The sequence below is a fragment of the Puma concolor genome, chromosome D3 (assembly GCF_028749965.1).
Source record: "Puma concolor isolate L17-30 chromosome D3, mPumCon1.1.hap2, whole genome shotgun sequence".
Classification (NCBI taxonomy): Eukaryota; Metazoa; Chordata; class Mammalia; order Carnivora; family Felidae; genus Puma; species Puma concolor.
Window position 1 is genome coordinate 10,963,340 of NC_141678.1, and position 27,012 is coordinate 10,990,351.

The following is a 27,012-nucleotide window of genomic DNA, read 5'->3' on the forward strand; positions in this document are numbered from 1 at the left end:
AAAATACGAAATCAGATCACGTTTTCCTCTGCTCCAAACCTCCCCCTGAGGAGAACAGTTTTGCAAATCGTTTCTCTGATAAGGGACTCGGACTTGGCATGTGTAAAAAACGAAGACTCCACCCGAAAAGGGCAAATGACCCGCCAAAAACTAGGCAAAGGGTCTGATCGACATCTCTCCGAATAGACACACAAGGGGCCAATGGGCATGGGAGATGTGCCCCATGTCAGTTGCAGAAATGCGAATCAATACTCAGATACGTCTTCACAGCCCCGAGGGTGGCCGTGACTTAAAAAGAGAGACAACAGGTGCCGGTGAGGATGTGGAGACGATGCCACCCCCCCCCCCGCCCCCCCGGCCAGTGGTGAGAATGCAAAATGGCACAGGTGCTTTGGAAAACGGGTTGGCAGATCTTCCAAATGCTAAATCCAGAATCGCCATGTGAGTCCGCGCGTGGGTCAACTCGGGCGCCACATCAAAATACCACAGATCGCGTGGCTTAGACCACACACATTTTACTTCCCACAGTTCTGAAGGCTGGGAAGTCCAAGATCAAGGTGCCGGTGTTCTTAGTTTTGGCCCCATGAGTTTTATTTAATTCAGTGTTGCTGAACACATCGCTGTCATTATCAAGGATGCTCAAACTGTCCCGGTTTTCACCAGTGGGAGTCTCTCTGCCAGCCGGGGTCCTGCCCCGTGGACACGGTTCCCTCCTTCTTTGTGTACTTTCGTGGTTTCGGGCACAAGATGTTCCAGGCTCGTCTTCTACTTTCCCTGGCCCAGCCCTGGAGTTAGCCTTTTCTTTTTTTTTAATTTTTTTTTTTCAACGTTTTTATTTATTTTTGGGACAGAGAGAGACAGAGCATGAACGGGGGAGGGGCAGAGAGAGAGGGAGACACAGAATCGGAAACAGGCTCCAGGCCCCGAGCCATCAGCCCAGAGCCCGACGCGGGGCTCGAACTCGCGGACCGCAAGATCGTGACCTGGCTGAAGTCGGACGCCTAACCGACTGCGCCACCCAGGCGCCCCAAGGAGTTAGCCTTTTCTTCACGGAGCCCTGACTCTCTTTGGTGCCCCCAGGGTGGCATTGCCCCTGGGACATCTTAATTGGACAGAGCAAGGACATATGTATGTGGATTTCTAGGTATAGTGACAAACCAGGAGTTCATGCTAATGCCTCCAATCCAGCCCAATGACACGATAATCTTCTGAGGCCTCTTTCTAGCTTTCCATATTCGTATTTCTCTCCTCCCGCAGTGACAAACCCGGATCCCGAACCGGCATTATATTTATTCATTTGCTCAGTCCTACAATACCCGGAGAAAAGTTTCAGAATACCTCTTTGGAAAACCGAATTTGTGACACAGAGTTTGAGACTCATTCAGTGGAGTTATGTGACTTATTTGAAATAAGTCAGGTGTGGGGGCACCTGGGTGGCTCAGTTGGTTAAGCGTCCAACTTCGGCTCGGGTCACGATCTCACCGTTCATGGGTTCGAGCCCCGCGTCGGGCTCTGTGCTGACGGCTCGGAGCCTGGAGCCGGCTTCGGATTCTGTGTCTCCCTCTCTCTCTGCCCCTCCCCTGCTCATGCTCTGTCTCTGTCTCTCAAAAATAAATAAACATTGAAAAAAATTTTAAAAAATAAGTCAGGTTTGTTTGTTTTTGCTTGTATTCATTTTTATGGATTTTCCCCATATTGCTGACGTGGATTTCTAAAAAAATATTTTTTTTTTATTTTTGAGAGAGGCAGAGCATGATTGGAAAGGGGCAGAGAGAGAGGGAGACACAGAATCCGAAGCAGGCTCCAGGCTCCGAGCCGTCAGCACGGAGCCCTACACGGGGCTCGAACTCACGAACTGTGAGATCATGACCCGAGCCGAAGTTGGCGCTCAACCAACTGAGCCACCCAGGCGCCCCAGACTTGGATTTTTTTTAAAGTACACAAAATATCAACACATTTCCCAAAGTCAAAACTATGCAAAAAGAGAACACTGTATTTTTGTTTTATTGGAATTAAAAAAAAAAAAAAAACTACAAAAAGTTGTCTTCACGGACATGTCATTCTCTCTCCTAACCCTTCCACCCGTTTCTCACCTACTTCCTTGGGAAACTAATTTCATTAGTTTTCAGTTTATCCCTCCTGTGTTTCTTTTGCAAAAATTAGAAGCTTCAAGTAAATGTTATTTGCCCTTCTTTCTTACACAAAAGACCGCATATTACATACACTTTTTCACACTTTGTTTTTTTCAATGAACACTATGTGTTAGTAATCTATAGAAAATTTCCTTATTCTTTTTTTTTTTTTATAGCTGCATAGTACTTCATCTTGGAGCTGATCCAGTTACTAAATGAATTTAATGTGTATGGGCGTTAGGGTGTTTCCAATATTTTTTTAAGTTTATTATTTATTTTGAGAGAGAAGGGGCCTGCATGCATGGCGGGGGCAGGGGTGGGGGTGGGGGTGGTAGGGGTAGAGGCAGAGAGAGAGAGTGAGAATCCCAGGCAAGCTCCCTACAGTCAGCGCAGAGCTTGATGTGGTGCTCGATCTAATGAAACTTGACATCATGACCTGAGCCAAAATCAAGAGTCGGGTGCCTAAGTGACTGAGCCACCCAGGAGTCCCAGGTGTTTCCAATATTTTAAAATTATGAACAAGGCTGCAGTGAACAACCTTATGCATAGATATTTAGAAGTGGAATTGCTGGGTCAGAAGGTAAACGCAAGTGAAGTTTTTTGAGACATTACCTATTTCCCCTCCATTTAACACATCTACCAGCAAAGTAGGCATGTCTATTTCCCCAGAGTCATCAAGAGCGTAAGCTGTCAAGCTTCTTCATGTTTTTCTAATCTGAAGGGTGAGAAGTAGTTTTTTTTTTAAGTTTTTTTGAAAAGTAGTACAGCTTATCCGGCTTCTCCCAAGGATAACGTGCCACATAACCAAAGTGCAATGGTCAGCGCCAGGAATTTGACATGAACACATCACTTTTCACTAAATCACAGACCTTATTCTGATCTCCCCAGTTTTTACACGCACTCAAAACTTCTGGTGTATATTTTATTGAAATTTTATCCTCAATGTAGCTATAATTTGGGTGTCTCTTATGGCCAATGAAGTGAGCATTTTTCATAAGTTTAAGGATCATTTTTACATCTTTTTTCATCAATTGTTCACATTTTTGTCCATTTTTCTATCTGGTTTCCACATTTTCCCCCTTTCACATTTAAAGAGTTCTTCATACATTAATGATATTAGCCTTTATCTATAACATATGTTGCACGTATTTTCTCTTTGTCAGTTAGCTGTCTTTTGACTTTGCTTACGGCGTTTTCCACGTGGAAAAGTTACAGAAGATTTTATGTACTCAAATGTATTGATCTTTTATCACATCTGGATTTTAAGTCATAGTTGGAAGGCCTTCCCCCCCCCCCCGCCCCCACACACAAGCTATGGAGGAATTCACCCATATTTTTTTCACCACTTCTGGTTTTGTTATTTACATCACGTTCTCATCATTTAGGAGTTTGTGTTTGTGTATGGTGGGAGGAGTGGATCCTGGGTCAGATAAGTACATAGAACAAAATATTAGCCATAGATGGCAGGCACACGGGTATTTGCCACGCTTGCACCTTTTCTCAAGGTTTGACAATTTGAAAGATAAACAGGGGGCAAAGCGAGCGAGGCAGTTGGCTTAGGGGGACAGGGGCGCCGGGGCCCTTTAAGACGGGCCCCGCCCACCCCGGAAGAGCTCGTCCAAGCCCCGCCTCCCACCGCGCTCCGCCTTCTCCCCGCCTGCGCCGGCCTAGCCCTCCGCCGCCGAGTGCAGTCACGTGAGCCGGGCTGCGGTGCCCCGGTCCGCGCCGTCATGGTGGCCCCGATGTACGGCTCCCCCGGCGGCCGCCTGGCCCGGGCGCTGACGCGGGCCCTGGCGCTGGCCCTGGTGCTGGCCCTGCTGGTCGGGCTGTTCCTGAGCGGCCTGACGGGCGCGATCCCGATCTCGGGGCGCCAGTGGGGGCCCGACGGGCCGGTCCCACCCGCCTCCCGCAGCCGCTCGGTGCTCCTGGACGCCGAGACCGGCCAGCTCCGACTGGTGGATGGCCGCCACCCTGACGCGGTGGCCTGGGCCAACCTCACCAACGCCATCCGCGAGACCGGGTGAGGGTTGGTCCGACTCCGCGCGGGACCCGCTGAGGGAGGGGGTTGCATGGACACCGGGCCTCTCGCCCGCCCCTAGAACCGGGCCCCTGTCTCCCCGAGGGTCACTTTTCCCGCCCCTGAGACTGCAGCACAGCCATCCGGACCGGATCCCTGGGGCTAATGCAGCATCTCTCAGCTCATGGAGACCAGTCCCTGGCCTTGAGCCAAAGGTGACAGTACCTCTGTTACCCTAGAGACCAGATCCCTGCCACCCAGGCCCCAGTGACTCCATCTGGATCAGGTCCGCGGAGCGCCGCCCCCCTCCCCCCATCTTGGGCCCGAAGGCTGGTGATAGCTCTTCAAGAGAGAAACTCTCATCTCACTTCCTTGGTTGTGGTGGCTTACCCCATGGGTGCCAGCTTCCTGCCTCTGTTCTAGAACCAGGGCAGCGGGACTGAGCCTAGATTGTAGGCCAGTGGGAAAAGCGCGAGGTCCCTAAATTCACATAGACCCAGATAGTATGTTTGCTTGGGCTCTTCTCCTTTCTCTCCTCTCTCCCGGTCCTCTCTCCTGATCCTCCCTCCTCTCTCCTGGTCCTCTCTTGCTTGGCCAGATAGTATGGAGCCAAGTGCTCGGTCCTTGGTAGTCACGATTGCTGTCCTTATCGCCGGGACCCCGGCTGTCGTTCTGACTCCCTTGCTTGTCTGGGCTCCCATTTCTGTGATTCAGATTTTGGATGTGCTCCACCGGGAGGTTGAGTGGTACCCTCTCAGGCCCTGTACCAGGGCTTGTGCCCATTCATTCATACATTCACTCACCTGATGTACTTGGCTTTGGGGACACAGAGCTGAGCAAGGTGAGGGTCCCGATTCAGTGGGGAGGCAGACAGTGCCAGGAGCGAAACCTGAGCCCGTGGGCGGGGGAGAATTGCCTAAAAGCCTTGTCAGCAGGGCTCAGGCCCTGGATCAAGGCTGTGTTGGGGATCCTAGTGAACCCTAAGTTCCCCTCTACTGCCCTCCCACTGCCCCCATCCACTTTGCTGGCATGCATTAATTCCTGCAGGTGTTGGGGAGATACAGAACGTGGGAGACACCCCCATTCTGGTGCTTTGTGGGACTTGGGAGGGTATCCGGTAGACAGAGGGGACATTGTGAGGAAGGATTTGCTGCAGACACAGCGGGTGGGGCTAATCTGGGAAGGCTCCCAGGGAGAGGAGGCCACAGGGTGGGCTAGAGTCTATGGCAGGAACTAGGGCTCTGTGGCTCTGTGACTCTGGAATCTGGTTACACTTTCTCTGCTGACTCATACGTGTTTTGGGCCCTAACAAAGCCAAGAGGGTCTGACAAATCTCTGCCTGAATGCTGGCGAGGAAGGAGGCACAGAGGTGAGGCCCCGCATAGGGCGGGGGCTTTGTCTTCAGGAGGCCCCCACTGGGCTGTGTTGCTCTGAATTCTGGAAAACAGACGTGGAGAGAGGACTTCCTTGATTGTGCCGGATGGAAAGGTCTTTCAGGCCCAGCTCCTTTGCTCTGCGACCTTTGCTCTGTGAAGGGTAAATCCCTTCACCTCTCTGAACCCATTCCTTCCTCTGAAAGGAATGGGGGGGGGAAATTCAGTGGGGTCACAGAAAGCACCTCTGTTTACTGAAAGAAGGAATGAGTGAAAGAAAGGAGCAGGTGCCCTTTGCCCCATTTTATAGTTGGGGAAACTGAGGCCTAAGGCAAGAGGCCAGGTCTCTTCTGTACTTCTCGCTCTCACCTCCCCTTTCCAGCATCCTTTCGGTCCAGTCTTCCCATTTAGCACTTGGGACCATGATGTAGGGAGAACTGTATCAGAAGCAGGGAAACTGAGGCCCTTCAGAACAACCTCTTAGAACTCAGAGGTGAGACGCACTACATGTGGGGTTTCCTAGTCCCCGATCAGCAGAACCGCCGAGTTGTGGGTGACTGTCTCATTTTTCCAAGGATGGAGGCCAGGAATTTGACTCGTCATTTGTTTACCTGTACTCGGGATCTCTCCTCCTTCTGTCCCCCAGATTTCGCCACAGGATTGTCTGGCTAAATTCCATTTCCTCTTCCCACATAGTCTGCCCTCTCTCAGTTGTGCTGTATCTGACCTTGGACCGATACTCCTCGTGAAGCCTGGAACAGTTAGGATTGGGTGCGTGGGCATCTGAGCTGCCCCAGGAGGCAGAGCCTTCGCCAGTTTGGCTCTGACCTTGGTGCTGGGGAGGCTGAACCCTCCAGCCTTACCTTTTCCCCCTTCCTTGACGCCCCCCTCTGTCAACCAGCTGCTTGATACAAATCACAGATCACCTTGGAGTCAGGAAAGGAACAGAATACCAATAAGAGGGAATTAACCTGTTAAGAGGCAGAGAACCAGCCCAAATCCACCAGCCAACAAGCAGAAGCTTGTGAAGTGGATAAATACCATCCAACTGTTCTTGGAAGTCAGAAAAGATAATCATATTCCATCGAGAATGAGGAAGGAGTGATAGCCCCAGATGAGGTAGGGTGGCCTACATACCGAGGGTGCCCAGGGTACCCTATACCCCAAAGCAGGGCGTGGTGACCAGGGGAGATTTGTGACCCCCAGCTCATCTCACAGGAATGGGCTGGTTTTTCTCAAACGTGGCCTCTATAGACCCTGGAATCGTCAGGCATTAGGCACCGACAGCGTAAAATCACAGTGTGGCCCATAGACTTCACAGAAAAAACAAAAAAAAAAAAAACCAGAGGGAACGGATCAGTGTGCCAACTTTTTATTTTTGTTGAAGGAGTGCATTAAGAACAAAACAGAGAAGCATTTATTGACCTCTGTCAGTTTTATCTCCTAACAGATCAGCTCTTTTAGAGCCAAATAAGCAGAAGGGACGTGTTCTTTAATAGAGAGCAGTCTAATGGGTACATTAAGCTTCAGAAATTCTCTTGTCAGTGGTTTTCTCTTGACCGGGGATCGGGGTAGAGTTTGGCAAAGTGGTCAGCACAACAGGGAACCTAGAGGCCGTTTGCCCAAATTCAAGCTTCCCCGTTTTACAGATGGGGAAGCTGGGGCTGGAAGGGCAAGGACATGTAGTATGAGGCCGAGTGTCTGCCTTACTGTCAGAGACATTTGGGGCCCTTCGCCTGCCTCATCTCTGTGGTGACAACCTTGGAAAAGAAATCATTTGATGGGTGCCCGGGTGGCCCAGTCGGTTAAGAGGCCGACCCTCGATTTCCGCTTAGGTCCTGGTCTCACAGTCCGTGAGGTGAAGCCTACATTGGGCTCGGGCTGACATCGCGGAGCCTGCTGGGGATTCTCTGTCTCCTTTTCTCCCTGCCCGCCCCCCCCCCATAAACAAATACATATTAAAAAAAAAATCATTTGATTAGGCCCAGGGCCTGTGGCAACAGAGGGATCCTCAGAGATCAGCCTCAGGGGCTCCAGCCCTGAAATCTGGTGACTTAGAACAAAGCCCCTTGAATGGGAACTCCCTCCATGCAAAGTGTTCTGGAAATAGGCGGAAACCCATCAACCTGGGTTTTCTGAGCAAAGTGAATACAACCCACCTAAATGGAGTCACCTCAGTTGCCCTTTGGAATGAGGCCGCACACCAGGAGATGGGGGGGGAGGGTGGTGGGGCTATCGCTTCCTGCTGCTTCTGCTTCTTGTTTCCGTTCTCTTTTAAGTTTTTGGAATTATTATGCAAGTAGTTAATTGTATTAGACAGGTAATTAATTATTATACAAGCAATTCTTGTGGTAAAAATCCCAGCAGTCTAGAAAGTTAAGACAGGATGCATGAAGTAAAAATATAGCCCCAGAGATAACCAGGGTTAGCTCTTTCTTCCAGAACTTTCTGTGCATAAATAGGCCTAAGTATGTATGCCTATGTATAAGCATAGGTATGTGCACGCGCCCGTGTGTGTGTGTGTGTGTGTGTGTGTGTGTGTGTGTGTGTAAAACGCTTTCACACAGACCACCAATTGCGCTTCTCTAATTAAAAAAAAATTTTTTTAAGGTTTATTTGTTTAGTTTGAGAGAGACAGAGACAGCATGAGCGGGGGAGGGGTAGGGAGAGAGAGAGAGAGAGAGAGAGAGAGAGAGAGAGAATCCCAAGCAGACCCCGCACTGTCAGCACAGAGCCCAACGCTGGGCTTGAACTCATGAAGCCATGAGATCATGTCCTGAGCTGAAACTGACAGTCAGACGCTTAACCGACTGACCCACCCAGGCTCCCCTAATTTTTTTTTTTTTTTTTAACGTTGCCTCTGACATCTCGTCAGCACATGGCACTCTCTTCCCATCAGAGCAGTCTCCCTGTTATGTCATTACCTGTTTACATGCCGACCCCTCCCCCCCTCCCCTGCATTGGCCTTTGGAAGGCCGAGCCTGCTTGTCATTCATTTCTTGGCGCCTGGTACCCAGTAGGCTCTCAACGAGGCTTGCTTGCCCAAAGTATCAGGCGTGCACATTTTGATCGTCTTTTCCTCTCCAGAGCCCTCTCTGGGGCTGAGCTGTTCCGGGCCTGGACCCCTTCCGGGGGCTTTTTAGCCGCCTCCCCATGAGGCTGTCCCGGCTGAGCCTGGCTGTGCCCTGTTTTGTCTCACACTCTCATTAGTGCCTTCCCGTAGCCCTCATTTGCTTCGCAGGAATTGCCTTAACCAGCGTTTCTCCCCTAGGTACAGAAGTCACCTGGGTGAATAGTTTGGTGTCCTTGGAGCAAGGATGAAATCCGGAACCACACGGGAAAAGATGAATAGATTTGGCCGCACACACACGAAAACCTCTGTGTGGCAAAAACAAAAGCGAAAAATCAATGAAAATGCAAACATATTTTCAGTGTTAGTGACAAGCGGAGGGCTAATGTGGACATAGAGAATTTCGCAGATCAATAAGCAAAGATAAACACAAGGGAGAAAAGAGTAAAGCGTGTGAACCAAAGAGCTACAAATGACCAATAAAAATGTAAAGACAAGTGCAATTTAATGGAGGAAAGGATTACAATGAAAACAACACGATGGAATTTTTCGACCATTGCCCGAGCAAAGGTGGAAAAGATTGATAGGAATCATTCCCAGCCAGGAGTGTGTACCTTGTGACGAGGCAGCCTGTTAGTTAGAAACACGGGGCCTCGGGCCCTGCCCCAGACCTCCTGATCAGAATCTGCTTCTGAACAAGGTCTTTTAGCGACACGGATGCACGTCAGAGTTTGGAAATGCTGCTTCCCAGGGGGAATGGGAGCCAGCCTGCCTGGAATTGAATTTCGGTTCTGCCCTTTGCCGGCTCTGTTTCACGCTGTGGGTCTGCGGACCTGGTCCGCTCCATGTTTCTGGGAGCGGCGGGCTGGCTGGGGCATGTTCTCAAGTCAATAGCAGAGGCACAGGAGGGCGAGTAGAAACCAAAGAGGCCTCCTCCTTCTTTTTTTTTTTTTTTTTTAAATGTTATTTATTTTTGAGAAAGAGAGAGAACCAGAGTATGAGCTGGGGAGGGGGAGAGAGAGAGAGAGAGAGGGAGACGCAGAATTCGAAGCATGCCCCAGGCTCTGAGCTGTCAGCAACAGAGCCCGACGCGGGGCTCGAGCTCACGAACCGTGAGATCATGACCTGAGTCGAAGTCGGACGCTCAACCGACTGAGCCACCCGGGCGCCCCAAAGGAGGCCTCTTGAGGGCTAATCTTATAACTGGCACACGGTCATTTCCACCCATGTTCTGTTGGCCAAAGCAAGTCCTGTGATGTGACCGAGCCCAAATCAATGGGGCGAGGAAGCGCTTGGCCGTTGGTGGGAGGGACCACAAAGTCGCACAGCAGAGGGCACAGATACGGGGGGCGAGGGCAGTAGCACAGGCTCCCGCAGAAGTGACATAACTCTGTGCCTTAATTTCCTCCTCTTGTGTGATGGGGGGTGGGGGTAACCATGCCGACCTGGTAGGGTTGTAGGAGGGTCGCGAGGATAAATGAGTTCGTACATAAGAAGTGACTAGAACAGGGGCGCCTGGGTGGCTCAGTCGGTTAAGCGTCCGACTTCAGCTCAGGTCACTATCTCGCGGTCCGTGAGTTCGAGCCCCGCGTCAGGCTCTGGGCTGACGGCTCGGAGCCTGGAGCCTGCTTCCGATTCTGTATCTCCCTCTCTCTCTGCCCCTCCCCCGTTCATGCTCTGTCTCTCTCTGTCCCAAAAACATAAATAAACGTTAAAAAAAAAAAAAAAAAAGTGACTGGAACAGCGTCTGGCACAGGGGAAGCCCTCACCGGACGCTGGCTGACGTGATTGTGGGGGGTGGGGCGTGGATTGGTACGGCTTTGAGGGGGACAGATGTTTGTCAGTGTTTATTGAAATGAAAAAAACATGTGCCCTTTGACCCAGCACTCCTCTTGATGGACATTCGCGTGAATGGCCGTTCCTCACTGTGTTTTTCAGGGTTTACCGCTAGAGATGGCCGTGTGCCCAGCCGGGGGCTGGCTTTGCATCTGTCCCCGCGCTGACCAGGTGTCCCCTCTCCTCCCCGTCTAGATGGGCCTTTCTGGAGCTGCGCACGAACGGCCGCTATAACGACAGCCTGCAGGCCTACGCGGCGGGCGTGGTGGAGGCCGCCGTGTCTGAGGAGGTAAGAGCGGACCGGGGGGGCGGGGAGGGGGGGACCCGGGGCTCCTGCCTCCCGTCCCACCCAGTGTGTCCCCCAGGGAGCTTTGAAGGGCTCTGAGGTGAGGCGTGTGCAGAGGGGGCTCCCCTGCCTCTGCCCCCAGCCCTCCACCTAACTGGGGAGCAGGGGCTCACGTGCGTTCTCGGAAAACTTAACGCCAGGTACCGTTTGATGCGTATAAAATATACGTAACGTGTCCCCAGTCACGAAGCACAACGATCCAACGAACATCCAGACTAAAACGTAAGGCTGTTACTGATACCTTTGAGGCCCAGCCCCCGCCCCCAGAGGCACCCGTCACCCTAAATGTGACTTCCATTCATGCATTCACTTATACGGGGGATAGAATTCACATGCCGTAAAAGGCACTGTTTTAAAATGCACAATTCAGTGGTTTTTAGTCTAGTCACGGGGTTGTGCAACCGTCACCCCTAAATTCCAGAGCATTCTCATCGCCCCAGAAAGAAACCCCGTGCCCCTACCTCCCTTCTCTCCCTCACCCCAGCCCCGGGCAACCCTTCATCTACCTCCTGTGTAGATTCGCGTGTTGTTAGCGAGGTTTCATATGAACGAGGGGTCGCCTGTGTCTGGCTCCTTTTATGCGGCGTCATGTTTTCAAGACGCATCCACGTTCTAAAGTATATCGAGCCTCGCTCCTTCTTGTGGCCACGTGATACTGTATCGTGTGGATAGAGCCCATTTCATTCATTTGTTCGCCCGTGGACGGACACCCGAATTATCTCCCCTCTCTTACTTCTGGTGACCTGCTTGTACTTCATGTGATGAATCCCCAGGCAACATACCTACTAATCTGCTTTACTTGATTTGGGGCGCTGTGAAAGGGCGCTCATAAATTTCGGAAGTCAGCGGGTGTCACAAGTAGGTGAGGCTATGGAGTGACAGCCATTCCCCCCGCCCCCCGCGTGGGTGGAGGTGTGAAGCCCGCTTTGGAAAATCATTGGGCAGTAAAGAGCGGAGGCCGCCCACGCCCGGGGTTCCAGAGGCCCCGGTCGTCGGGTGTGCCCGGGGCGACCCGAGGACGCGCTTGAGGGGCTCAGAACTGCCTTAAGGTGGCAACAGCCGAACGCCCCTGGCGCGTGAGTGCCCAGATGGTGCTACAGTGGCAGGGAGCCGATGACAGGGCCTTGATAAGGAGTGAGCCGCCGAGCTGCGTCCAGGTCCTCGGGGGCGAGAGGGAAGAGCATGCGACAGACGACGGCACGCAGTGGGACACTCCTTTGTGAAACTCACGCTCCTCGTCGTGATACCCCAGCAGCACTTTGGGACGCCCTCCTGGGATCCCGATGTCCGGAGGGCTGCTCAGACGCTGGGTCGGGCCTGTGCTGCTTGGGGCGCTCGGTGGTGAACGAGACCTGATTCCATCTCTCGGGGGGCCCGTAGCCTGCCAGGAGCGCCGGGGCAGGGCCACAGGGCTCCCCTGTAAGGAATCCCCAAGACGTGTGCCCGGGGCTTTGCCCGCGTTCTCTCCCTGATCCTGCACACCGCACCGAGGCCCAGAGAGGGGAGATTACTCACCCAGGGTCACACAGCCCATCAGCAGGGAAGCCAGCGCTCAGACCCGCCTCTGTCTGCCCAGAGGTTCTGCTGCCTCCTCTACTGGCCCGGGGGGCTTCCCGTGACTGGCCACTGCGTCCTATCCCAGGCTGTGTCCCCTGCACCCAGGCCAGAGACTGGTGTAGGCCAGGCGCTTGGCAAATGCTTCTGGAAGTAGGGGAAGGCTGCATGGTCGAGGTGGCATCTTACCGAGGCCTCGAGGGCTGAGTAGAATGTGAGGGTATTTCAGGGAGATGAACGCAGAGTGGGGGTCCATCTACACCTTCCCCTGGTTCGAGTCTTGACTCTTTGATTCATTACCTAGAGGACCTCGGGTAAGGTCCTCGCACGCCTGTACCTCGGTTTCTGCAGCTACAAAGTAGGGATGCTCACGGTAGCGTTTTCTTTACGGAGTTGCCGTGGGGTTCGACCGTGTTGAGTCACGCAGAGTGCTGTCAGTGCTGGCTACGGGCAACCGGCCACTTCTCCGTCGCGCTGCAAGTTAGGGGACTTCCCTCCCCCTGCTGGAATGTCACTGGGTGGATTTGGGATTCCAGGTCAGGTCTGGCTGATCTTGGCCGGCCTCCCCCGGGCTTCTGCAGTCAGCTGACAGGTCAGCCAGGGCAGCCGGGTGACCTAGAATGGCCTCATTCCTGTGCCTGGGGATGGGCTGTCTGCCAGCGGGGGTGATGGGGCGGCGTGGTCTTTAACCTCCCAGGAAGGTGGTCCAGGCTTGCTCGTGTGACATCAGAGCAGCGGGGGTGTGGAGGGCCTCTGAGGGCCGGTTGAACGGGCACGTGTTCTCTTGCCCACATGTCGGTTGTAAGTTCCTTGCTGTGTCCTCGGGGCCTAGGATGGGGACACAGTAGGTGCGTAAACAGTAGCTGACTGAATGGGGACGTAGACTGGGCGTCTGAGGCTGTTCAGAGGCACAGTCTGAACAGACTTTGAACGGCGGAGGCTTTCAAAGGAGGGAGGCAGCCAGAGGCTCTGGGCCCCCGAAGGGACGAGAGCGGGGCGGGGGGAGGAGAGCAAAGGTGCGGAGGGGGCCTCCCAGGGCGCCTCGGCTCTTTGGAGGCTGGGGTGGGGGCGAGGCATCGGAGCCCGAGTGGGGGGCCGGCTGGGTCCTCCTCGAGGGGAGCAGCCCTGCTGCGCCACCCCGGCCCGCGATCACCTCGTCCGCCCTGCAGCTCATCTATATGCACTGGGTGAACACGGTGGTGAATTACTGTGGCCCCTTCGAGTACGAAGTCGGTTACTGCGAGAAGCTCAAGAACTTCCTGGAGACCAACCTGGAGTGGATGCAGGAGCAGATGCAGCGGAACAAGGGCTCTGCTTATTGGCATCAGGTGGGCGTGGCCCCGTGCCCATTGGGCGGGGCGGTGGGCGGGGCTGCTTTGGGGACCTGACTCTGCTGTGGGTGCTGTTGCTCTGACCGCCGGCCTCCCACCCCTCTTCGCCGGCCCTTTCCCCTCACTCTCTCCTTCATCCTTCCCTCCATCAGTCAGGCCTTCCTCTTTCCTTCCCTCCCTCTCCAGCCACCCGTCCATTCCTCCATTTGTCTGTCCATCCATCCAGTCTTCCCTCTTTCCCTCGCTTCTTCCCTTTCCCTCTATCCCTCCCTCCCAGCCATCTCCCCACCCACCTACCCACCCACCCATCCGTTTATCCATCCACCTGCCCATCCATCCATCCACCCATCTACCCACCCACCCAGCCACTTCTCCATCCAGCCATCCAGTCTTCCCTCCCGCCATACTTCCCTCCCTACCTTCTGTCTTCCTTTTCCCTCAATCCTTCCTTCTCTCCCTTTCACCTGTCTACCCATCTGTCCATCTTCCATTCATCCTTCCCTCCCACCCCGCCCTCTGTATGTCTAGTTTGTCCACACATTTACCACCCACCAGCTTATCCCATCTTTCACTCTCTTCCTGTCACCCATCTGTTACCCCCACCCATTATAGCCCCACCCTTCCCGCCATTGATGTGCCCCATTGGGTTGTCTGTCTGTGTCCCTGTGCACCGTCTACCCATCTGCACACTTCCCCCCTACGCCCCCTCCCATTCACTTGCCCAGCTGTCTGTCTGACCAGCCACCCTGTCTGCTTTATTCCTCACCTTCTCCCTGGCCATCGGTCCTTGAAGCACCTGTCAGTGTGAGTCTGTCCATCTGTAGCTCCTTCATGCCTGCCCTCTCTCCCCATCTTAAATCTTGCCAGGGGCTGCCCTGTTCCCTGGGGATCATGCCCACACACCTTTTGCACCTTCTCTGTCCCCAGCTTCGTCTCTTGCTGACCACGCTCTGTGCTCCAGCCTCCCTGACCTCCTGGTTCCTTGAACCCTCCTCTTCCCTCAGGGCTTGTGGCCCGCTGCTCCTTCTGCCAAGAGCACTTCCTCTGCCTGGCTCGCCCCCCACCCCTCACCTCTGTCCGGTCCTCACACTTCCCTGTGGTGCTCTAGTGAGGGACTCAGAGTCTGTCTTCCACTGCCCGTGAGGACAGGCAGGGATCACATCTACTTTGTTCACCAAAATACTCCCAGTGCCCAGCACAAGGGCCGGCACATAGTGGGTGCTTTATATGTAAGGGATTGTTGAATATTTATAGATGAAGGAAGGGGTCTGTCTTGTCCTGTCTGCCTATCCAGTCTATGCACCTGATTAGACATCTGTCCTTCTGTCCACCCTGCCATCCATCTGGACGATTGCTTCTCTTTCCTTTCCTTCTACATAACTTAGTGGCCACCCATCCATCTTTCAGTCCTGCCTGCCTGTCTGTCTGTGTAGCTTAGCCTTTTGCCCATCTGTCCATCCATCTTACAGATGCTAGGTGCGTGGTCAAGGCCCTACGGGGGACACAGTGATGATCTCCCTGGTTATAGAACAGTGACAGTGACAATGGGGAGAAGTCAGTTACAAGACACATGCCCTGAGGCAGCAGCGCAGCCAGTAGCTAAACTCAGAATTGGGAGCAGTTGACAATGGGTCAGGGCTGGCTGGGAGGCTTCCTGGAGGAGGTGGCTTTGAACTGGGCTCTTAAGTGGGAGTGATTTAGGTTGGCGCAGGGAAGAGACATATAATTAAGTAAGTAATGGCAGGAAGGGTGGGTGCTGGGTAAGAGGGGGGTCAGGGCTGGCTGGAGCCATGAGGGTGCACCTGGGCCGCTCCTGCTCTGTCTGGATCCCCAGACCAGAGCCCCTCCCACCGCCTCACCCTCCCTCTGCCCCTCCCTCAGGTGCGGCTGACCCTCCTGCAGCTGAAGGGTCTGGAGGACAGCTATGAAAGCAGTGTGACCTTTCCGACTGGGAGGTTCACCATCAAACCCTTGGGGTTCCTGTAAGTGCCACCCCCGGAGTGGACAGGGTAGGGGAAAGGGCCCCGCGCCTTATAGTCAGACAGACCTGGGTTCCAGTGCCCATTCTGCCGCTGCCTGGCCCGGCCTCGGACCGCTCAGCTCACCTTCCAGAGCCTCAGCTTCCTCCTCTGGGAAAGGGGTGTGTAAGTGCACTCCCGGCAGGCACGGTGACCCTCTGGTGCCCGGCCCTGCCCAGCCTGTTGCAGCTTGCTGGGGACCTGGGAGACCTAGAGCCAGCCCTGAACAAGACCAAGAGCAAGCACGTCATGGGCTCTGGTTCGTGCTCCGCCCTCATCAAGCTGTTGCCTGGCCAGAGTGACCTCCTGATCGCCCACAACACCTGGAGCTCCTACCAGAACATGCTGCGCATCATCAAGAAGTATTGGTTCCAGTTCCGGGAAGACCCCCAAGGTGGGTGGATGCGGGTGTATCTGTGCGCGTGGGCGCGTGTGGGCGCGCGGGGCGGGCTGGAGGGTGGGCGGAAGGTGCGGGCCTCGGCCCCACGCACGCCGCGGGGCCGCCCTCAGAGTTCGTCTCATTTTTAACACGTCTGTTTCTTTTTAGTTCGTACTTTACAAGGTGTGTCAGTCACCTGTTGCTGCGTAACAAGTCAACCCCAGTGTAAAACAACCAAAGCTTGGGACCCAGCCATTTACTTGTGCTCGTGGGTCAGCCGGGTGGTTTTGTCATCCGGGGCCAGGCAGGCCTGGGTGATGGTGGCCGGGTCCCTGACGCTTCTGCGGTCAGCGGAGGTGGGACGGCCGCATTTGCCCGTCTGGGGCTTGGCCGTCAGCTGGGTGTTCGGGCGGCCGGGCCGGCGCAGGCTCCTTCGTGTGACATCTGGGCAGGGAAGCGTGGAAGGCCTCTTGAAGGCCGATTGAAACCGTTGCTCAAAGCAAGTCAAGTGACCCGCTCAGATATGAGAGGTGGGGAAGCAGAGCCTGCTGTCTGAGGTGAGGAATTGGAGGGTCCCACTGCAGACGGTATGGGTGCGAGATCAGGAAGAATGACGGCCATTTGCGCAAATGCTCAGCTGCGTGAGGAGCGTGCGAGTACGTTCTTCCTGTCCAATGTGAAAACTTTGCAACTAAGGCCCAAGTGCCCCAGAGTGGCTCCCCTCCCACCAATCCCCGGCCCCAGCGCCGCAACCCCCCCCCCCACCCGAGGTAGCCACTGTCACATGTTCGCAGTGCCTCCCTCTTGGCGACCCTTAAAAATCAAATGTTGCCAGGAGGTGGCGAGGCGGTGGGGAAACATACACCCCCCTCCTCTGCTTACGGGACTGGGGCTTGGTGCTGCCTCTTTGAAGACGAGCCCAGCCGGCCTCTAATAAGATTCAAAATCTGTCTCTCCCATGGTCCAGCAGTTCTTGGCTCGGGTCTGTCCCTAGAGAAACATTGCGACTTCCTGCACAGAGCCCGGGTACCAGGATGTCAACTACCATAATGGTTTGGAAACAACCTAATGCCCGTTAATTTCAAGTAAATGTCTGAATTGACTGACACGTATACAGAGAAGTGTGCGTGTCATTTGTGTAGAGCTGGGATGTTTGCGGCTTGAACGGCCCTGGGTGCAGCACCCACATTTGGCCTCACCGCAGCATAAGCTCCATCTGATTCTTACAGCATAGACGAGGTTTGCCTGATCTCGAACGTCACGCGAGTGGAAACACGCGGCATGTGCTCGCCTGTGTCTGAATTCTCCCGCTTAGCGTGATGCCTGTCGGGCTCGTCCATGTTGTCACCTGCGGCCATAGGTCTCTCCTTTCCGTTGCTGTAGATCTGTGAACACTGTAATGTCTTTTTAAAAAACCTACGTAAGGGGACGCCTGGCTGGCTCAGTCAGGAGAGCCTGCGACGCTTGATCTCAGGGTCGTGAGTTCGAGCCCCACGCTGGGAGCAGAGTTTACTTAAACAAAAACCTACATAAGTTATACACATGTTACAGAAAATTGGAAAATACAATAAAACATTCACATAGAATCACAATCACTTTGAATGCCGCACGACCCCTGGGAGATCATTTCGGAGACTATTTGGTTATGTTTTTTCCGAGACTGAAATATACTTTATTTTTCCATTTGCTTTAACTGATTTGTATTATGCTAGTAACATGTGAATACATTTGTGCGGACACAAATTCTAGCAATGTAGGTGAAGAAATACATCTCTCCCGTGAAACCCTTCTCCCAAATTCCAGACCCCTCCTAAAAGGACACCTGTTGCCACTTTGGTTTGGATCGTCTAGATTTTTTTGGATGCCTTTATAATGTGTATGTATGAACCTTTTTTTTTGGTTAAGTCTTTATTTTTTATTATTTTTATTTTATTTATTTAATTTGTTTATTTATATTAAATATAATTTATTGAGGATGGCACCTGTTGGGAAGTCTTTATGTTTTTTTTATTTATTTATTATTTTTTTTTATTTTTTTTTTTCAACGTTTATTTATTTTTGGGACAGAGAGAGACAGAGCATGAACGGGGGAGGGGTTAGAGACAGAGGGAGACACAGAATCGGAAACAGGCTCCAGGTTCTGAGCCATCAGCCCAGAGCCTGACGCGGGGCTCGAACTCACAGACCGCGAGATCGTGACCTGGCTGAAGTCGGACGCTTAACCGACTGCGCCACCCAGGCGCCCCTGGAAGTCTTTATTTTTTAGAAAAGCTTTAGGTTTACCGATAAATTGAGTGGCTATTACAGAGCATTCCAATATACCTTCCCACTCCTTTCTCCTATTATAAACATGTTGCATTGGTGTGGTGCATTTGTTAACAGTTGATCTAGCAATATCCGTATGTTACTGTCAACCGAAGTCCTTAGCCTACATTCAAGTTCAGTCTGAAAATTATGGTCGTACGGATTTTGGTGAATGCACGATGATGCGTATCCGCCTTTATAGTATTATACAGAAGAGTTTCACTGCCCTAAAAAGTTTGTTTTAAAAAGTTAGGGTTAGGGTTAGGGGTTAGGGGTTAGGGGTTAGGGTTAGGGTTAGCTCCAGGCTCTGAGCTGTCAGCACGGAGCCTGCGAGATCGTGACCTGAGCTGAAGTCGGACGTTTAACTGACTGAGCCACCCAGACGCCCCTGGCCTTGGAGAAGTTTTGATAATTGCCATGTTCAGTCCACCTTCTAACTGCTGGATGTTAAACTTTAAACTAGTTCTTAGTTGAGGTCTTGGGCCACTTCCAGGTCTTTGGTGTTTGCAAGACAAGTGGGCCCCCAGGTAGAAACACTAGGTTAAAAGACTGGATAATTAAACATTTTAGTCTCAAGATGCACGCAGCCAAACTGCCTCCAAAAGTGGCTGGGCCAGTTTACACTTGTCCACAAGGCTGGGAGGTATCAGCTTTCCCCTCAACCTTGCCAGCACTGGGTGTTATGGTTTTTTTCCATTTTTGACATTCTGATGGGTCATAAATGACATCCCGGACTGAGCTTTTTTTTTTTTTTTTTTTTGTATTAACTTTACTGATGGTTAGTTTAAACACACGTGTAGGATATATATATTGATGGGTTTTGACAAACACAGGCCATCATGTAACCGCCACTCAGTAAAGCAGAGAACACTTCCGTCACCCAGGAAGGTCCTTGTGCCCTGTGTAGTTATCCTTCCGGCAACCACACCCCTGATCGCCTTTCCATTACATTAGTTTTGCCTGTTCTAGAACTTCATATACACACCCCCTGATTGGAGGCCTACTGTGTACTGCCGTGGGCTAGACGCTCTTCACCTTGGCACTCTTGGAAGTTAAATCCTTAAAGAAAAGGGAATCCCTTCCACTTTCGACAACATGGACGAACCTGGAGGGCATTGTGTGAAGTAAAATATATCGGACACAGAGAGACAAATACTGTATGATCTCATTTATAGGTAGAATCCTAAAGCGTGGAAGCAGAGAGTCGAAGAGTGGTTGACGGGCGGGGGGGAGGGTGAAGCAGGGGGACGTTGGCCAAGGGCACAAAGTTTCCGTTCCGTTCTGGGGATCCGAGGTTAACTGGGTCGTGACACTTGAAATTTGGTAGGAGAGTAGACCGTAAGTACTTTAACCCACATGAGATGGTAACTATGTGAGGTGATGGGTGCCTTCCAGAGCTTGACCGTGGGCATCATTTCACAGTGTGTGTGTGTGTGTGTGTGTGTGTGTGTGTGTATGTGTGCATGCATCAGACCATCACACTGCACACAGTGAATACAGGCAACTTTTATTCATCAGTTATATCTCAGTAATTCATCGGTTGTATCTCAGTAAAGCTGGAAGACAAACAAAAACAAAGCCCGTGTGCTCAGACTTCTGGGTTTTGCCCTCTGAATTATCATTTTTACAACAGGTCTTTGCAACTAAAAAAAAAAACAAAAACAAAATGGGGGGGTGGAATGCCAAGGGGTGCCTGGGTGGCTCAGTCAGTCAAGCGTCGGACTCGATTTCGGCTCAGGTCATGATGTCACGATGGTGAGATCGGGCCCTGTGCTGAGCGTGGGGCCTGCTTGGGATTCTCTCTCTCCCTCCCCCTCTGCCCCTCCCTTGCTCTCCCTCTCTCTCTTTCAAAACTAAACTGTTACTAAAAAAACTTAAAAAGGAAAGCCAAAGCGTTCTAGTAAACGAAATATATTTTTAAAGAAATGTGTGTGTATATATATATATATCTCTTTTTTTTTTTTTTTGCTACTGGCTTTCCTTTTTACACATGCACACACAGACGCGCGCGCACACACACACACACACACACACACACACACACGGCAAAGGCATGGTTTGCTACACATCAGAACGGATGGAGGCCCCCCCTGAGGCCTGCTGCTCCCCATCTGGAGGCTCTGTGTCTTGGGCGGGGGCGCAGGGGTCCCCGGATGGGCTGATCTGACCTGCACCCCTATCCCCCGCTGGGCTTACTCTCCCCCCCCCCCCCCCCCACAGTGAATTCTCCGCTGGCTCCTGGCAACAAGCTGGTCTTCTCATCCTACCCTGGCACCCTCTTCTCCTGTGACGACTTCTACATCGTGGGCAGCGGGCTGGTGAGTGTCCCTCTCGTGTCGCCTTTCTCCCCGGGGCTGCCGATCCCCAGTCCCTGCCGGGGCTCCACATTGTCTGCTCCGCGATCACTCCCTCGGCGATCCGTCGCTGGTTTGGGGGCCCGTTTGCGGTTTTGTTCGTGTGCCTTTAGCATACGCCGCCCCTCCCTCCACCGTGACCTTGCTGTTTCTCGTGCTGCCTCCCCTCTTGCCTTCCGCACACTCCCTCTAGCCCGGCCAGGTTTTCTGAATAAATGTTGTTTCCAGTGCGTTGTTTTTAATCGGTTTTCCTGGCCGGGGTCCAGACTCGTTTAGAAATCTGTTCCTGAGCCCTGAGATTGCAACATGCGGAGGAGAAAAAACATTGCTTTAAGATAATACCCTCCTCGCAGAAGGTGCCAGTTCCTGGAGTGGGGGGGGGGGGGGGGGGGCGGCGGGGAGGGGCTCCTTCCTTCCCTGTTGCTTTCTGAGAGAAGCATGGGGTTTAGCTCCCTTAAATGTGGAAGGAAGCGCGAGAGAGCCGGGTCGCGGGGGCGGGGACCCCCTCGCCGCAGTCCTGGTGGGGAAAGGAGGGTACAGTCTGGGGAAGGACAACTGAGAAGGTTTCATCCAGTTCCTTGGCAGGTGCCCCGGCAGGCAATTAACCTTCCAGCAGCGTCCTTGACTGTTCCTGTGCCACGAACGCCTTTGGCAGGCGAGGGGGTTGTGGACCCCCTTCTCAGAGTAACGTTTTTAAACGCATAAGCCAGAACATAAGGGATCATAAAGGGAACCGATTATGCTGAAACGCGTTGATCGAAATACCGCGTAAGGAACCTCTGCGTGTTGTGCACGTGCCGCTTGCTGAACGCGCTGAAGGCCTGACCACCGTGACGTAGAAGGAACGGGGCGCAGAAATGATACCCTGAGCGAGGTGCCGCCCTGTCGCGTGCTGGGCAGACGTCTGTGACCTCTCTTGGTGACGGTCTCAGGTGCCACTCGTGCCACGGGGAGCTGCCAGTGGAAGGAGATGCGAGTGTCAGTTCGGTGGAGGTGGGGACAGAGATGCACTGTTTTCCGCGCCCAGTCTGCCGGCTCCCCTTGTCCCGCCCCCGGCTCAGAGCTCCCCTGCCCCGAGAGCGGAAACCGCCCTCCGGGGCTTTCCGGGCCACGCCGGTCCGAGTTCTGGCAGTGGCTTTGGGTGCTAAGAGCAGTAGAGCGAGGGACAAGGAAGGGACGGGGTGGGAGGAGCGGAAGAAGGCGTTCCCACCCGGGCGTTGCTATCACGGATTGGTGTGAGAGCCGGAAGTTCGGTGACGGAATCTCGGCCCATCCGCTTACCAGCCGTGACCCTGGCTGTTTCGGGCCTCACTTTACCTTTCAGTAAAGAGGGGCATCAGAGGTCCTGCCGCGTTTTCCTCAAGCCCCCCGACTTGCCCTGCAGAACCGCAAGGCAGGTGTAGAAATGGGATGCCGTCTCTCTGGGGAAAGATTTGACCGACTGGGTCGGGAGAGCGGGTCCACAGGAGCAGCACCGTGGGCTCTGTCGGGGGCTGTTCTCCGGGACAAAGCTGGATGCGTGATCGTGAAGCCCCCTCGGCGCTCAGCCAAGGAACCAGTGAGGAACGCGCACCCAAACCCGGACCCGGGGTTTCCAAAAGCTGTGAATAACCAGCGTGTGGACCACGATTGGGGCAGCATTGCCACTTGGTGGCAGCGTGCCCCGGTCGTAAGGCAGGTGGCCCTTCAGTGCAGCGTCCCTTCTGCTGTCCCACAGGTGACACTGGAGACCACCATCGGCAACAGGAACCCGGCCCTGTGGAAGTACGTGCAGCCCAAGGACTCTGTGCTGGAGTGGGTCCGCAATGTCGTGGCCAACCGCTTGGCCCTGGACGGGGACGCCTGGGCGGACATCTTCCAGAAGTTCAACAGTGGCACGTGAGTGGGCTTCTGGCACTGTGGCCTCCTCATCCCCGAAATGGACCGACCCCCCCCCAACAGTCACGCCCCCGGGGACCTGACGTGGCACCAGGGCCACATACCCCACACCCTCCGCAGAGCCCTCATGGTTCTTCCTGGAGTTGGAAAGTGCCTTAAAGTCTTCTCCCTTGTCTTATATTTAGGGAAACTGAGGCTCAGGAAAGGAAGGGCTTTGCCCCTCTCCTGCAGGCTCTTCTATCCAGGGACAGGCTCTAAGAGGGAGGCCAGGAAGAGAACCTGGAATATGAGAGCTCTGGGGACAGGGAAGGGCTGTGTGAGGAAGGGGACATGCGTGGATGAGGGCCTGTGAGCCAGAGACACTGGAGCTGGACATTGCAGGGCCTTGGAAGGTTGGGCAGAAAAATTGACTTCTGTTCCAATAAGCACTGGGGAGCCATAGATTCCTCTGGAGCAGGCAGACGGTATGATGAGAGCTGACGACACCTGTTCAAGCTGCAACGTCAGGGTGACAATCAGACGGCCGGACTTCCCCCACCCCACCCCCACCCCATGAGTCCCTACTCCGCGGGCCACTGGGGCGGTGGCCCCAGGGTGTGTTCAGTCCCTCTTCCTTGGGCACGGCAGGTACAACAACCAGTGGATGATCGTGGACTACAAGGCGTTTGTCCCCGGCGGGCCCAGCCCTCGGAGCAGGGTGCTCACCGTCCTGGAGCAGATCCCGTGAGTACTGGGGGAAGGACGGAAGGGTGTTCCAGGCAGAGGGAACTGCCTAGGCAAAGGTCTGGAGGCATGCTGGAATGTGTGTGGGAAGGTGTGGGAAGGCGAGCATCTGAGGAAGGCCAGGTGGGAGAGGGGAAGATTCAGGACGCAATCTACCCCGGGGCAGTGGGGAGCCATCAGGGGTTCTGGAGCAGGGCAGCGCCCACAGGTGCTCCTTTCCTCACCAGTCTTGCCCCGTCTCTCTTCTCGGTCCCAGGGGCATGGTGGTGGTGGCCGATAAGACCTCGGAACTCTACCAGAAGACCTACTGGGCCAGCTACAACATCCCGTATGTCCCCACCCCTGCCCCATACCCGCCTCACCCTTGCTCAGCTCTCCGGGCTGGCCAGGGGTCTTCCGTGCGTGATCTTTTCAACCCGTGGAGCAGAGAAACCGCTCTGCCCTTTCTTTGGCCAGAAAAGCCCTGCCGGTCTGGGGGCTTAGGTGTGCACCCACGGCAGGGTGGTGGGGGTTGGCCCGGCTCAGGTGCCGACCCCTGCGGTGGCTCCCTCGCCGTGTGTCCTGTAACTAGGCTGCGCAGCCGCAACCTCTTGGCCCTCTGTCCTCTGCCAGACGAGAGATTTGACGCTTACGACCCCCTCCCGGCAGCCACGGCCACTGTTCCCATGTCACAGATGAGGAAACTGAGGCCTTGCGCGAATGCCTGCCTTTCCTGAGGTGCCTTCCACAGCTGTTCAGTGGCGAAGTCGGCATCTGAACCCATGTCTCTGGGACTGCAGAGCCTCAGCTTGGTCACCTCACCAAGCCGCACCCCCTCTCCCCCCCCCCCCACCGGCCTCAACAGAAGACGTTGTTGCTGTCCTGTCGTGGTTGTTAGTGATCATGTTCTGGAGTGACCCCCCCCCCCCCCCCACCTCCCGGGCCACAGCCGGCGCGGTCAGAGGCCGGGAGTGACCCTCCTTGTGCCCTGTAGGTACTTTGAGAGCGTGTTCAACGCCAGCGGGATGCAGGCCCTCGTGGCCCAGTACGGGGACTGGTTCTCCTATGACAGGAGCCCCCGGGCCCAGATCTTCAGGCGGAACCAGTCGCTGGTGCACGACTTGGACTCCATGATCCGGCTTATGCGGTGCGTGGGGCAGCGGGAGCCCCGAGTCCCGTGGGGGCTTCCTGTGCGCTTTCCTGGCCCTTGTGTGACCCTCACGGCGAGCCCGGGGGCCGCGGGGCGGCGGCCAGCTGTAGCCGCGGGTGCGGGAGCCCCGTGGCGCTGTCCTGTTCCGGGCGAGGGTGCCGGGCAGCTGTGGGGTGGGCCACCCCGTGCCAGGCACCGTGCCCGGTGCCAGAGAACCCGCACCGAGCAGGGGCGCCCTGGCCGTGGGAGGCGCGGAGCCCGTCAGGCGTGCGCACCGATGTGGGCGTGAGCTCGGGCTGGCGGAGCCCCGAGAGATGCCAGAAGGGGGCAGGATGGGGCATCTAGCCCGGCTTGGGGTTGGGGGCGGCCTGAGCAGAGACGAGCCGCTGAGCATGGCGCGGGCAGGTGCAGGGGTGAGGGAGGCCCGGGCGGCGGGGTGGGGAGGGGGGGGAGCGGGCACCTGAGGGCGGGTGGCTTGTCCCGGGGCTCTGCCGCCACGGGGAGCTCAGCCCCCTCCTCGGCCCCCTCTTCCCGGCGCGACTGATGCCCCCTCCCTTCCCTCATCCAGGTACAACGACTTCCTGCACGACCCACTGTCACTGTGCAAAGCGTGCAGCCCGCAGGCCAACGCAGAGAATGCCATCTCGGCCCGCTCCGACCTGAACCCGGCCAACGGCTCCTACCCTTTCCAGGCCCTGCAGCAGCGCTCCCACGGGGGCATAGATGTGAAGGTACGGCCCCGCCCTGGGCCTGGGGGCTGGGGTGGGCTTGGGGAGGAAGGGGGAGGGCGGTGGTGACGGCTCAGGTCAAAGCGGATGGCAGGACAGGAGGCAGGGTCGGCGCTGGGCTGCGGTGGGGGTCAGAGTTAGGGCCGGGGGTCGGGGCCCTCCGGATTGGGGCGGCTCGGGGCCCGGCCTGGGCTGGTGCTCAGCGGCCTCTGCCCTGGCCCCCAGGTGACCAGCATGGCCCTGGCCAAGGCCTTTCAGCTTGTGGCGGCCAGTGGCCCCACGTGGGACCAGCTGCCCCCGTTCCAGTGGAGCGCCTCGCCCTTCAGCGGCCTACTGCACATGGGCCAGCCCGACCTCTGGAAGTTCTCGCCCATCGAGGTGCGGTGGGACTGAGCCCCGTCTCGGCCCCACCGACCCCCGCGGGCCACCACAGGCCGCTGCCCCGACGTCCCACCCGCCCGCTCCGTGGGCTTCGTCACCTGCTGTGCCCAGATGTGGGACCCGGGTCTGCCAGGGTTACTCTCATCTGGGTCGTCTCCTAGGTGGGACACGAGGCCCGCCGGGGCCCAGCACTGACTCGTTCGCTCTCCGTAAGTGGGCGAGTGCCGCCCTTGTCCCCTGCCTCTGCACCTCTCTCTCTGCCCTGTCTGCTTCTCTCTCTCCCCCGGCCTGGGGCCCTGTCCTCATGCTGCCCCCTCCTGAGGGCTTGGGAGGGGTCCTCGGGTGGGGTTCGGGGCCCCTGCTGGGGCAGCGGGGGACTGTCTGGGTCCCTGCCTCCTGGTGTCATTCCTGCCGGTGGCTCTGGAGCTTGTGGGGTTTCGGCCCCGAGACCTGGGCGTTGCCTCTGGTTGGCATCCGTCCTGCCACCTCCCGCCCCTGCCCCCCTCGGGAAGCAGCCCCCTGGTTTCCCTCCTGGGCGGCTTCCCTGAGGACAGAAACTTGAAAACAAACAAAAACCAAAGTTTCTGGTGACTTGTGGCTGCGGGGGTGTGAGTGTGCCTCGTTGGCCTCGTTGGCTGCAGCCTCTTGCCCCTTGCCCCCCAGCTTGGGCCTGCCCTTGGCCTCTGGGCCGTGCCCACAGCTCCCCTGCTGTAGGAACCAAATCGCAGGCTGTGCTGCCATTAAATGAGAGGCCGTGGCCCCTGTGCTGTGCTTTTTGGGGCAGTGGGGAAAGCTGGGTTGCTGCCTTTTCTCCTCTGTGGTTTGGGTTCTAGACCATCCACTCTTGCATTCTCTTGTGCATTCTTCTGTCTATCCACCTATCCATTTATTCATTTGCCAACCCTCCTATCTGTATCTACCCACCTACCCAGCCAGCCAGCCACCCATCCATAGATCCATCCATCCATCCATCCATCCATCCATCCATCCATCCAGATGTTCATTGAGCACCTACTTTGTTCTGGGTCCTGTCCTGGGGCCTTCTGAGCCAACAAGACTTTCCCAAGTTCCACTGTGGGGTACTACACAAGACGAAACAGAGCCTGTCACCTTCTGACCTTAGCCGGCTGGTGGACCCCAGCCCTCAGCGCCTCAGCTCTTGTAGTGGGCGGAGGGGTCTGCCTCGCCTCTTTTGGGGGCTTTGTGCCGACACAGGCGGGACAGTGGAGGCTGGAAGCAATCCAGTGTTCTGGGCAGGTTTTCTTAAACTGAGCGCTATTTTAGTCGCAGTCTGGCCCCTGGGGGAAGAATTGTGCGGCCCGGGGGCTGCTGGTATGCTGTTCTTCCAGCCCTTCCTTGGTATTCCGTCCCCTGTAAGATACATGTGTGCCCCTCCTGGCTGGAAATCGGGGCATGGGCCTGTGTCCCGGGCGGGCTTGGGGTGGGGTCCCCACTCTCC

The 27,012-nt window shown here is 55.2% G+C and overlaps 1 protein-coding gene across 1 annotated transcript; it reads left to right on the top strand.

The window, feature by feature from the left end:
• Positions 1–3,800: 3,800 nt before the first annotated feature.
• Positions 3,801–26,312, top strand: PLBD2 (phospholipase B domain containing 2). The gene is made up of 12 exons (XM_086681760.1): positions 3,801–4,152; positions 10,624–10,717; positions 13,498–13,656; positions 15,541–15,641; positions 15,857–16,071; positions 20,581–20,678; positions 22,432–22,592; positions 23,220–23,315; positions 23,572–23,643; positions 24,289–24,441; positions 25,013–25,175; positions 25,398–26,312. Exons 1-12 carry the CDS (start codon positions 3,863–3,865, stop codon positions 25,563–25,565), a joined length of 1,770 nt encoding a protein of 589 aa, XP_086537886.1. The 5' UTR covers positions 3,801–3,862; the 3' UTR covers positions 25,566–26,312.
• Positions 26,313–27,012: the final 700 nt, after the last annotated feature.